The sequence below is a fragment of the Rhea americana genome, unplaced genomic scaffold (genome assembly GCF_003343005.1).
Source record: "Rhea americana isolate MKP2758 unplaced genomic scaffold, rheAme1 scaffold_49, whole genome shotgun sequence".
In the NCBI taxonomy this organism is placed as follows: Eukaryota; Metazoa; Chordata; class Aves; order Rheiformes; family Rheidae; genus Rhea; species Rhea americana.
The window spans coordinates 4,973,056-4,986,456 of NW_028186634.1; the positions used below are offsets into that span (position 1 = coordinate 4,973,056).

At 36.4% G+C, this 13,401-nt stretch overlaps 1 protein-coding gene across 1 annotated transcript in view; it reads right to left on the reverse strand.

Moving 5' to 3' along the window:
* The window catches only part of EIF4G2 (eukaryotic translation initiation factor 4 gamma 2), a 25,504-nt gene extending 14,356 nt beyond the window's left edge, over window positions 1-11,148 (reverse strand). The window contains exon 1 of the mRNA XM_085317090.1: window positions 11,101-11,148. Within this exon, the coding sequence (XP_085173216.1) occupies window positions 11,101-11,148 (48 nt within the window). The remainder of the gene's footprint in view (window positions 1-11,100) is intronic.
* Window positions 11,149-13,401: the final 2,253 nt, after the last annotated feature.

A 13,401-nucleotide genomic window follows, 5' to 3' on the forward strand; every position in this document is an offset into this window, starting at 1 on the left:
AAAAAAAAAAAAAAAAAAGCAAGCAGAATTCAGTAACTGTCAGCTTTGGGAGCAGCTTTCACCCATTAGTAGCCTTACCTCGTTTATTGTCCATCATCTTTTTGCACTTTACCTTCCCCCTTCCTGTCTGCCACTTACCTTGAATGTCAGTGATGCTTTAGTTCAAAGTGTCTAGATTACAATTGACATAGTGGTATTTCTGGATTTCAGTCTTAACTTGTAGAGTCTGTATAATTTCAGCATGTGTGCACTGTCACTAGCTAGGTGGAGGAGAGGGCTTGTCTGTAAAGAAGTGCTATGAGAAACCTACTGTGTTGCAGGCTGCATGGCACAGAACCACATGTAGCATCTGGCTGAGAGGAAGAGGAGCGCCTCTTGCTGTGTGTATGGCCCAGCTCAGAACCCAGAGCTGCTGCTGTCATTTACCAAAACATCACACAAAATGTGGATAAGGAAGTTTCCAAAAGTGRGAGCTTTTCCTTGCTACTGCCAAGTTGGAATCACTCTGATTTATCCTGTATAGTAGATTACATTGCAATGATTACAAACCTGAGCATTGCTGGGTGGAAATTGTAGGCTGAGTTCTGGTAACAGGGTAGCTGCAGTAGTGTGGCGTTGTACTGTCTCCAGTCAACATTACATCTCATCACTATGTTCATGCTGCTGTACTGGTTTTAGATCTGGCTAGGCTGGGTTTTAGGCAGAGTGCCCCATTATGTAGTATAGMTGTAATATGAACCAAAGCATCCATAGAGAGAACTAGTGTAGTGTAGCTAATTTATTGAAAATTCACACCATAGCTTACTCCATGCCAATTTCCCCAATGCACCTTCTTACATACCAAGCAGCTTTTCTGATTGCCTTTTCTGTGACTCTGAACTGTTCTTTTCCAGGATGATTTATAGTTCCTGACCCATTAATGAAGAAGCTGGCACCAGCATTTTAGCCAAATATGTAAGTTTTCTTACAATAAGAGTCTGTCTAAAGCACATCTTCCCTGTAGAAGGAAGGACTGGGAAAAGAACTGGAAAAAATTGTATTTTTCATTTTTAATAATTCTTTTCTGCACTTTTACTGAAGAGGAATGCTGTGACACTTGGAAAATACTTTATTCCGTACAGATGCACTATTGTAAGAATTGTTTGCTTTGTGTTTTGGAAAAATGCACTAACACATGTAATAGAGTGCCTAGTTTGTACAATATGGCAGAGATGGGCTGAAGGCACTTTATAAAGCTTTGTGGTTGTTCTCTATAGTATTTTAATTTGAAAAATACTTGCTGGCATATATTTCTTCTTCAGAAGCATCCTCTGTGATGACCTTTAGTGAGGCTGATTTAACAATACTCACAGAGGCAATAGCATTTGAATCCTTCTAAACAGTGCTGGACTTTTAAACCCCTGCACTGGGGAGATCACTTCTCCACTTCCCGTTTCTTTTGAAAATCATTTCCAGTAGATTTATTGGATCTTGGGTCTGTTAAAACCAGTTATTTTGCTTTCATCCAGTTGTCTTTAGAAATGCTGCTCCATTTACCTTAACTCAGCCTCCAGAGTTCTTGCTGCTCAGAACCAATCCTTCATAGTCCATCAGATATATTTGGAGAATTTCTCCTCATCATTCTCTGTTTCTGGCCCTAAAGACTCACTAGATTTTCTTGAGTATAACAGTTAGTCTAGSAGTTAAAATTGCACAGATTGTCATGGTCATTCTTTGTAAAAAATTTTGGAAAGATATTTGGAGTGTGACTTTGTATGAGCCAGTGAGAACTGCCTGTACACTACTAAGGTGTCAGAGATGCTGATATTTTGTCTGTAAATGYTTATATAGGTAGCTAAAAAAAGTGAGGTAATGTCTATACCAGTCCAGCTTGCTTTGCTTTCGCAGTCCTATTTAGAACAGTGAATATTCTGAGCCAATATAATTATTCTAATGCAAAAGTATCATAATTTTCAAAGAGGAAGTTGCATATGTGTTCTCAGAATATGCTGGGAAAAAAACAGCAATTGTCTCCTCAGTAGGTCTAGTTCAATGAAACATGTAAGCTGCAAAATTCTTATGTTCTCCAGTCTTTTAAAATGATACATTTGTTCATACTCTGCAGGATCAGCGTAGTAACCGTGCTGGACAACATAGTCCAATGTTACGTTTCTGAGATCAGCTAGCAACAGCTTTAAAATCAGGTAGGAAAGCTTTATAATTTATCATTTCATTATTTATAAAGAGAAGAACATTTATTTCTCCTAACAACTGCYAATTGATGTTTGAATTACCTAAAAGAATATGTTTATCATCTGTACATTTTATAGTTATTAGTGTTACAATTTTCTATATTAATGTCTAATTTTGACACATAATTTAGGCCCCTGAAGTACCATATCTCAGTGAGTTTTGTGATTTAATTGTACAATGTTCAAGAAGTAGTAGCCCTTGTTTCAGTTTTAAAACATSTTGGCTTAATTCCATTGTGATTCTCTTTCTTAAGTGGTTTTGTGGCAGTCATCTTCCATAGGAAATAATTACCATAAACACCTAATGGAGCTGACAAGTTATAGCTGACTGAGCTGGAAGAGCATCAGTGTCCTATACTGCACAGCATGACTCTGTTCTTTATAGAAATATATTATTGCTGAATCCTGAATCATAAGTAGGTAGTTACGTACTACTATTAAAGTGCTGCACTTTGTGTTACCGATGTAATTTTTGTAATATCTTTTTTATTGACAAAAATGCTATGTCACGGTTTATTTGTGGGGCTGTGTCTAGAAAATGCTAGGAATACCCCACAGAACRTATATATATACTATTAGTTGCTTGTAGGGAACAGTTTTTATAGGATGTGTTTAGCTACTCTTTGCTGTTTGCCTTACATTTCCATTGGCAGAAATGTAAAATGTGCATGACTTCTTACAAATTAAGTTAGTATTCATATATAATAGTTATCATTAAATGATTACCATTAATATAGTTTACATTAATGACAGAGGATGACATTAATGATCTGTTAGGTTTCTGTAAGGACCAGATTTTCTGTTATTTGGGCACTAAAGCTCCACCTGAGCTAGAAGAAGGACGAGGAAAATCTGCATAGCATTTTTAGTCATCAAGAGGAAGCAAAAACACAGGAAATTAGTCAAATGGTTATAGATCTAGGTTAACCTTTTGGAAGTCAGTGAAGTCCTGTTTTCCATAGTTAGTTGTCAGAGAAGTTCAAGATCTTCTCATACYGTAACAAAAATGATTACTACTTGTTTTAAGCATGAGTATGTTATTACAAATCTGCATTTTTAAATAGGTTCAAGAACATTAGATTATTARATTACAGTAGACAGCATTTTCATTGTTTGACATGTGTTTCGCTTTACTATATCCAGCCTATGTTAAAATTGTGTTGCATTTCTGTAGAATATTTTCATATTGACAAATTTTATTCCTTAATCTATTTAAAGCAATTGTATCTACATATTGAAATTACCTCATTTTTTTCCTATTTTGGTGAAAACAGTTTGGATTCTAAAGGCCTTGCAAGAAGATGCCTTTTCCCCATTCAGATCTAGATTGTTACTTATACCTACTTTGGGAAGACAGAAGGAAGAAGAGAACCAAAACCATTATCAGAATGGGACCTATACCAGGTTCCACATCTGAAGACCCTCAGATGTTAAAGAAAGAACTAGATACACTGAAGCTAGCTTTTGTTAACCAACTGGTATTTCTGTCTTCATGTGGCATGAATTTATGACATATAGCAAAACTTACAGGAGAGAGTGTTAAACATATTCTGTGGATTGATAATATTTAATTATCTTGGGCAGTCCAGTGCATTTCAGCATTACAGAATTGATTCCAGCTAGCCAGCTTCACTCACATTTAGTGAAATTAGTAGATGAATAATCATTAACAAGTGATAAAAGAGGCTTTAGGGATATACTTAAACAACATGGTGCCATTTGTACAGATTCTCTCCTGTGCAATTTTGAATAAATTTGAAAGGTATGAAAAGAGATGATTATGAAAAGTTGGTTCTTTGGCTGGTTCCGAGCCGGTGGGACCTTCCCCAYCCCTTGCAACAGCCTCATGCAGCCACAGGGATTGTGGGAACCCATATATTAAGGTTGGGGAGCAATCTCATGAAGATTTGCAAGTTGAGAGGTGATGGTGGGGAAAGTTAAGCTGTATATATGCTTTCGGTAAAATACCTGTATTCAAATATCTCCAGCTGGGGCTAGTTTCTGTTTTTTTGTGGTAAGAAGGAAATAAATTTTATTTTTTTCAAGAGTGAGGAAATACAAGTGAGCGTAATTGCATACTAGGTAGTTATTCAGGTGAATACAAATGATATACTTAAAAGATTTGAATTTTATGAGACTTTCAGGTACTTACATGATGTGCATCTGGAACACAAGTCATACATACAGTGAATTCAAATTACTATATCTGCCCACAGATAATGTATTTGCTTCAGATGTAAATAGCTGGATCCCGACATAGAGATGTCATTGTGTTGAGTTACAAAATTTTCTAGAAATGAAGCTGAATATTGTTTAGATTACTGTGAGAGTAACTGAGTATGCGTGCATTGAAATACTTAAAAGAATGACATGAAAACCACTCTGGAGCTCATCAAAAGCCTTGATTTCCTCCTGTAGTCTCCTAATACTATATTTTTTAGCCAGCGGAACTCCTTTTAGGCCTTGAGCAAACACAAAGGGACATAGCCTTGCAATGACTGGCTTAATGTTAGTTGTAGCAGGGAGGAATTTGACTCAGCACCTTATCCATATTATTTACTTTACTGACTTACATTGGCTCATTTTTGACTTTATTGAATCATTAAATGCAGCAGCACTCAGAGTAGTAGCTGGGAGCRGAGTGATGGGGTACTTGTTTGCTTGCTTAGAGAAAGTGAAGCTGTTTCAAACAACCCAAATCTGATTTTTAATCTAGCCCCATTAGAAGATAGCTGTTTTATTACTGTTTTTAATGTGTGAACAAAAATTGCAARGCAGTGGACACCAAGTGATAAAAAGCAGGTTTTATCTGTAACAACATCCTCTACTGTGATAATGGGTCTCTTTCCTGAAAGCTTTACAGGACGAGTGGGTTTCACAAGATACAAGCCTGTATTGAGACAAGGGATATTTCATCAGAAAAACACATCCTTGTTAATACTTCAAAATTTGATCAGTATTTAAACAGATTATCACTCCTGCTTTTTCAGGTGTCATTTCATTGATTTAAGTCTTTGAGACAGAAAGAATCTACAAGAAGTCTTCAGGCTTCTTTAAAAAATGCAGAGCATCATTACAGTATTTATTTTCCAGATGTAAAGTCAAATCCAGAATTTTATCTGTTTATTACAGCTGATAAATTTCATCTCATAGGTTATTTTTAGTAAACCCTCTAAATTTTATTAAGAAGCATTGTTTTCTTTGGGGCTTAGTCRTCTCTCAAGGGGAAGAGAAAAAACACTTCAGAATTTGTACTCTAGGTTAGTAAGATCTCAGAATCACTGAACCCAGGATTCAAATGGTGCTTTTGCAGCAAGAAATTTTGCTGAATAGTAAGCGAAGAAAAATATCATGTTAGAAACTCACTCCTCAGCCTTGCTAGAGCTGATRATAAAAGGATTGGCACTGATGTTTCAAACGTCTCTTTCTTTTTACAAGAAGCTGTCACTACTGTGGTCCCCTCTCAGAATTGCTGTCACTCAGTTCTTGAAAGGGGATCATTAGTAACTGCAACTAGGGTAGTCTGGCAGAAACCCTTTCGGAGAATGCTGTTGGCTTCCTTTAGATGTCAGCTAATGATTTAGCCTCTTATGATGCCATCTCCACTGTGTGATATTATAATCTGTTGACTAACYTGTATAACTGAAATTGTAATTATTGCCTCTAAAAATTTATGATCAGACTGTTATACTACTGAATTTGCTTTCATGGAGTGTAAGAGGGAGAATTCACAGAAATTCACTTAAAGGGACAACATCTTGTCTCATAGCTAGGATATGCCTGAGGCTTACCTGGCTAAGAGGACAGCAAAGATAGAGGGGTGGGTATTTCCTGCTTACAATGAGAGCRCTCAACCCTTTTGCTTTATGCCAGTTTCAAGTATGGTTACTTCGACTGTGAACACAGATCTCCAAATCTGCACATGTAAACTTACAGAGTGTTCATGCACCAGAATGCCTTTTTTGTTACTCAGTTGCATAATTTGTGCAGACCTTAGAATTACTAATTTTTGAAAGAGGTTTTAGAAATAGGTTATGAATGCAAGGTTTGTGGAATGGATGGTAATGAAAGGAAGAAGGGAAGACCACTTAATGCAGTGCACCATACTGACCTCTAATTGAAGAAAGAGAGGCATTACTAGCTTGTTAGTATGTTGTATGATACAGGGAGTGGAGTTTAAATAGCTTGAGGCACTTTAATTTTAGTCCAAATTAGAACAATATTTTGGGCTGTATATATATATGTACCATATTTATATTTAGTAATATATTATCAGATGAAGTTATTAAGACAATATTTGAGTATTTACTGCTGAATGATTTAGATTAAAAAGATACAAAACAGTAATCACATTTCATAGTGGAAATGTAAAAAGACTGACTTGAGTCTTCAAAGAGGATCTCCCTTTCACATCCTCCACACTGGAGTACCTATAAGTCATGAGGATCTCTGGATCTTGGTTGAAGGTGTGAGCTAGTATGGTTTCCTGTGTAGTGTGAAGCATTAGAAAGTAAGGTAATGGTGTCTTGCTGTATGTTGACAACTTACCACAGCACGGATTATCAATGCCAATGAAATCTTTCTATTTACAAGAAAACAATTTTAAAGATTATCAACACAGGACTGTTAATATCTGACAATTTCTTTTTATAAGTTACTGATTAAATGACGTTAGTATTCTATCATTCTTGTCAAGTTCTTCAGGTTCCACAGCAAGTTATTGGCAAGTGAATGGAGGATTTATCCTGCATCTGAATTTCAACATGTTTCATCTTTAATGTGAATCAATCACTGAATGTGTCAGCTCAGCATGAGACAAAATGAATTTGTTAACAAGCAGTGAATATCACGTGTAAATATGTTTATAAATACTTACTCCTTTCAATTCAAATTAGATACAGTCTTTGTTATATAATGGGCAGTAGATCTTGAATGGCTTTTAAGCAGATAGTGATGTGGAGATACAAAACTGGGTTGTAGAATATACTACTTTCACAATGAATGAAGACTTCACACTTTATACGATACATCTGTTGTGACGTGGCAAAAGAAATTAAAATAAATGGAATAAAGAATAGATTGATGCTCACATTCCAGATGTGTATGATAGTCAAATTAATAGCTTGAGCTGTTATTTCTTAGGCATGGGAAAAATGTTAAGCTTGGATTCTGTACTTCTGATGTCAGGATAGGTGCTAACATTACTGTGTTGTCCTAAACATGGAATCTAGAGGAAGGCGATTACTTCCCTCTTGGAGGTTTCTACCCAACTTGTTTCTTTTGGGAAAAATCTCTGAAATCTCTGTAGTACTTGTGAGAATCAACAAGARATCAAGGCCAGGTCTGTGTGCCGAGTGCCTCTGCAGCTTTTTTTCCAATAAGATTCTGAATTTTTATATGGCCATGTGAATTGCTTAAAGCCAAGTTGTTTTGAGGATCTGCAGTAGAGATAAGTAAAGGTGGCTGACTGCACTTTTTTGAGCATCTCAGAATCGTAGATGTGTGCAAGAAGGTTTAGGAACAATGCATTTTGTCTCAGCACATCTATTCCTTATTGACAGATCTTCACAAACAGGAAGTGTCCTCTGAAGATTGTGTGCCAATAAATAGTATTGCCTCTTAGTTCCTTTAACATACCAGTATTAGGAATGTAGCTGATCCAATTATATTAAGATATTTCATATAGTAAATATAATTTATGTGTTGTTTAAGGGTATTTTATACTGCCATAACAAGGACAAAGGAGTCACAATACAACAAATCAAGATCTACTTAATTGGTCTATGTAGTAATCATACAGTGGGGGAAAGGAGACTAAGAAATTAAGAAATTCATTTCATGGAAAATTAGTGTTATGTAAGTACGAGGTTATGGGCTATGCCATACAAACTTACTTTGTGGACAGTCGAAGGGTATTTTTATTCTGTAGTGCAAAGCTGTATAGGGTATCTACAACTACCCCTAAATTAAATTGGGGTATATTTAAGAAGAAGGATAGGTAGGTCTAGATGGAGGACAGTTGCTGCTTCTGATACTGAAACTTAAACCTTTGGCTTTTATTAGGACTGTCTTTTGTTCAAAGTAACTTAATCCATATCCAAAATGGGATATGCTGCCTTTGCTTTCTGTGTAGTAAGAATGTTTATGCAGTGAGTTAGTTCACAGTGGGTACGGTACTATAAATTCAGACTAATTTACTATATGTTTATTTCCTTTTGTAGACAAACCCTGAGTATGTCACACAAGAAATCTGTGGAGTTACTTTAGATTTATGCTCATGTAACAGAACAGATGAGGGAAATCTGATGACTGTTTCTGTCACAAGCAGACTAATTAAATACTGATAAGTAACAGCTCCTACAGGAGCAAATTTTGGAAAGTACTGTTGGAAAGACTTTGCTAAAGAAGAATGTTTTAAAGAGGTTTGAAACGGCATAAAGAATTGCTACATGTCTTATTTCAAGTTTAAATAATGCATGGATAGCACATTACAAGCCTACTTGCTTTTAATGCTGAAATCCCATCCACTGGCCTCTCTTTTCCCATTTTGAAACTTAGAGTAATCTATTTCCATTTAGACTGTAGGGGAAAAAAATCAATGTAAATACAGGACGTATCTCCACTCTGTGCTCAACTTATCCTATCCTTAGCTTGTGACCTTCCTGTCCTAGCTCTTAAATATGGAGGAAAAAAACCCCGAAACACTTGTAATATTTTAAGAACTGAGAAATGAGACCATATAAACATATTAAAAGGCAACAATGAAATTTTAAAACTCTTCATAGCAAATAAAACCCTAACGTGGTCTTTTGCCTCTCCACCAGTGTAGTAAATATCATCAAACATTCCAGTACAATCATACTGTATTTTCCAAGAAGAGGAGTGCCATAATGTTCAGCCATTTTAGTGTTTTAAACTGTCTATATATAGCTTCCAAACACTGTTTAGGAGGTTGGGCAAAGTTAGACAAAGCTATTCAAAAACAGATCCATTAGCCAAAAAGGAATTAGACTTTCTGCTAAAAGAAGAGGAAAAATGAAAAATATTGACCAACTGAACAGACTGAGGCTTCCTTTAATTTAGGTATTGTGGTGGCTATGTCATATTTTCTGGATAGATTTCACTGGATAGAATTGACTTTTCCTGGCGTTGCATTTCCCTTTCTTAAACAGACTTATATGCCTTTTTGYACAATACGTCAGATGCATTAAATAATTATATTCCATTCTCTAATCAGTATTTGTTAGCTTCCAGGAGCCAGGTCTTATTGCTAGGCAACTAAACAAAGCCCCTCCGTATTTGTATTAAGCATTTTGGTGTATCCATGCCTGGCCGTATACTTATCTATATACACATTTACAAGTTTACCTAATACAGATGTAAATTCCAAATATGAGCACACTGTATATATTATGCATATTCTGTTTGCATGTTCTGTTTACCTTGAAACTGAGTTGTCAACAGTCAAAACAGCTTGGAAACAAGCACTGATTGTTCCCTCCTCCCTTTTTAGAAGTATTTCTGTCACATGTAACTAGCTTTAAGGACAGCCTTGCTGCTGAGAATTACTTTTAGCTTTTGAGCTATTAGAAGAGCTATTTATACATTATCCACCAAAATCCATGTCTTTTTACATCAAGATGGTCAGTATTTTTATTAATGTCTTTGTAACATACTGATTACTGTTATTCTCTGCAAATTTTCCAAAGTAATCATGAGATAGATCAGTTAGATTCAAAAGCAACAGCATATAGTACAGAAAACACAATCATTCTGCAGTTTTAATGAAGCTTATCTATTTAATATTTTAATTAGTTCAAATCTACCCTAATTTTTGATTGCATTTCYAGTGCTATCCAGCTTATTTTGCTGTTCTTCTAATAGTGAGAGGTCATCAATAACATCATAGTCTATTACTAAGGATTTATAATCCTTTTCTTCTTATTGTAATTTTGTAGCTAGAGTATCACTATTTTGCCTTGAAAAAAAGGCTTCTAAGTCACACGTTGATATGACCATGTTTTTTTGAACTAATTTAAATTAATTTTTAGCAAATTCATGTCATATATTTAACATATAGCTTCACATGCATGATAGATGAGTCTCCATTTTAGACTCATAAAAATGGGATGTTTGGCGGTGATGCGGTGCACTGTCCTGTTCAAAGCAGGACTAATTTCAGAGGTTCCTCAGGGCCTTGTGCGGTTTTGGCAATCTCCACAAGATGGAGATTCCACAGTCTCTCTGGGGCCTTGCTCCAGTGCTCACCCGCTCTCATGGTGAAGCATTTCTTTTTTTTTTTTTGTGTACAGTCAGAATTGCCTTTTATCATTTCACTGTTCACCTCTGGAAATATCTGCTTTTGTCTTCTCTAACTGTTCTCTAGCTAGTAGATGGTTGCAGTTAGGTTCCCTGTAGCTTTTTTTTTTTTTTTTTTTTTTTTTCCCTGGCTAAACAAAACGGTTCCCTGAGTTTCAACTCATGGCCTGTGCTCCAGTCCCCTAGCTTGTGGCTGCCCTCTGGGCTCCTTCCAGTTTGTCTATATCTCTCTTATACTGAGTACCAAAACTAATTACAGGAATACTGTGCCCAGTATTCTAGATGTGGCGCCACAAGTGCTGAGCAGAGAGGAATAATCACTCCCCCCAGTGTATTATCTACACTTCTGCTAATGCTGCCTGGTATGTTGCTAGCCTTCATCACTGCAGAAGCACATTGCTGACTGGTGTTCAGCTTGCCTTCTACCAGGAGCCATACTTCCCTTTCTGTGCTGGTGTTCAGAGGCTTCTGTCTCCAGTCAGGACCTCAGTGTGCTTCAAGATGCACAGACTCCGTAATGAAACCAGCATGGTGGAGAGGTGACTCTTACTGGCATCGACTGATTTGGTGGGTGACTGTCCCCAGCCATTAGCGACATCACCCCGTAAATAATCACTTAATTTAGCTGGCTGAGCTACCTGGCTGCTCTTCTAAGTAAAAGCTTTGGAGAGAACAGGCCCCTTCCAGTACCCAGTTTAGGCTGTGTTTTGAATTATGCCTTAAAGCTGTTTCTGACCCTCGGTATCTACAGAAGGAGCTTATGGATACTCTTTTGTCGATGTAACTGGCTTAGATACACCTGAAGTTGAGTAGTGTAAAAGAAGGAACTGAACCAATCCATTTTCTGTTCTAATTTTGTTTCAGCTGTCATTAAAGTTGTTCTGCTGTCCTTCCTGTTGAGATCAGAAATAGATTGGTAACTGACTCATGTTAGAAAATATAACATTTAAAAATAGAAATGATCACATGCTGTGGGTGATCCCATGGAATGGGGCTTCAGGTGGAGGTAGAACTTAAACCCTGTTTTCTACACTCTTCTGCCACAGCACTGCTATTATTTGTGGTTCCCACACAGAATCACAGCTTACTGTATCTCCTCAGTGTCACTTACCATATTTAGGAACTGAGGCAATCTGGTAAGTAAAATTGAAGAGAGAGAGAAAAGCTGTAGGACTGCACTGTACTAGGTATGTTAGTGGTGCTGTTAACTGTGTCAAGGCAGTGGAACATTGGAAAGGAGATGTTGTGRTGTTGCCCTCTCGGAAGTGCACATAGACACAGGTGATTATACAGTGAGAAACATCATTGTATTCCCGGGGTGAAGGGAAGCACAGGGATCCAGGGAACACTCATAGGTTATTTGTGGCAGTGATAGCACACTATTCCTCAGTCTAGCCCGCATGATGGTTTGTGGCTATGGTGTATCGGTTGTCTTAGTGCACTTAGATGTGTGATTACATCATGGAGGCATACTATGTAGTAGAGGATAAAGAGCATATAGTAATAACAAAAGTTTCTCCCTCCATCTCTGACAATCTTAAATTGAAGAGAACGCTTTTTGAGAGGAAATAGTATTTCATACTCATGCAAGCATTAGTTTCTCATTGAACTGCRAAGGAAAATGACAACTAATGCCAGTTCTGGTGGTGGATTGTTTCCGAGATTTAACAACATCACATATATTTAATATGAGGTACTGAAGAGCTTTCAGTATAAAGGCAGACTCCCTTCTTCCTGTTAGGAATCCACTAGGGTGTCCAGGATCTGCAGAATGACATTACTACATTTCATACTGTTAAGTTATAAATTTTAGTTTAAACCTAAAGTTGCTATATGGGACTGAGCAATATGTCCYGTAAAAATTAAGAACACTGCATATTTTCTCTTATTGGTTCAAGTTGGTCTTTTCTGTTGTAGTGTGTGAGATTTCTGCCACAGAATAACTACTTCTAAAATAATCTACAGATGAAAACATAAAGACAGTTGAGTTATCAACTAAATAAAAAGAACTGCAATGTTAATACTGTTTTTTATGATGTMCAAAACTCCACAGTGAGTTTAGCTTGGTTCCACCAAAAATACCCTGTTTATTTGCATTTCTTATAGAACAGTTTTCTCACCCTACCTCACAAATTCTCTATATTTTAGTAACCTATGTCTTTTTTGTATGGACAAAGATTCAAGGAAGATATATTAAGGGTAAGTACATTTATTTTCCAGTTTGTTTGACACAAAAACAAAGGTTATATTAAAAAACAATTTAATTCTTCTAATAAAGTCCATCTGGCCTTTTTAGCCTTTCCATAACAGTGCTTCAAAAATAGCAAAACTTCTATCAATCRTGAGTTTATATTCAGGCTAAATAAGTGCATTGTATTAAACAACCAGGTTTCTTAGTTCTCTCTCACTGATGTAGTTGTGCTTACCAAACTTGCATTTTGTTACAGTGTTTCAACAAWTACCTAAAGTTATTTGCTACAAATTGCTTTGAAATAAATACATAAGTTTTTAAGCTTAAGCTAAAGTGTATTGRCGTCAGTAATCATGACTGCAGACTATAAGCGTAATAAAAAGAAGTATAAATCGCATATTCATGTATATTTGTCTTCGTACATGCAGATGTTTCACGAGCTAGGCTGTGATTGCTGGAACCTGGAGTTTCSGTCTTGAACTTTCTGGCATATGTAAAACTAACTTGCATGCATTCCTCCTATCCAAACAAAAAGATCTATTTTTCTGAATAACTTCATCAAAGGAAATTTTATTGGGAGATAGAAGATAGGAGATAGAAGAAGGAAATACATCATCTCTTACAATATCTGCCTCTAAAATACCTTCTCCAGAGCTAGTA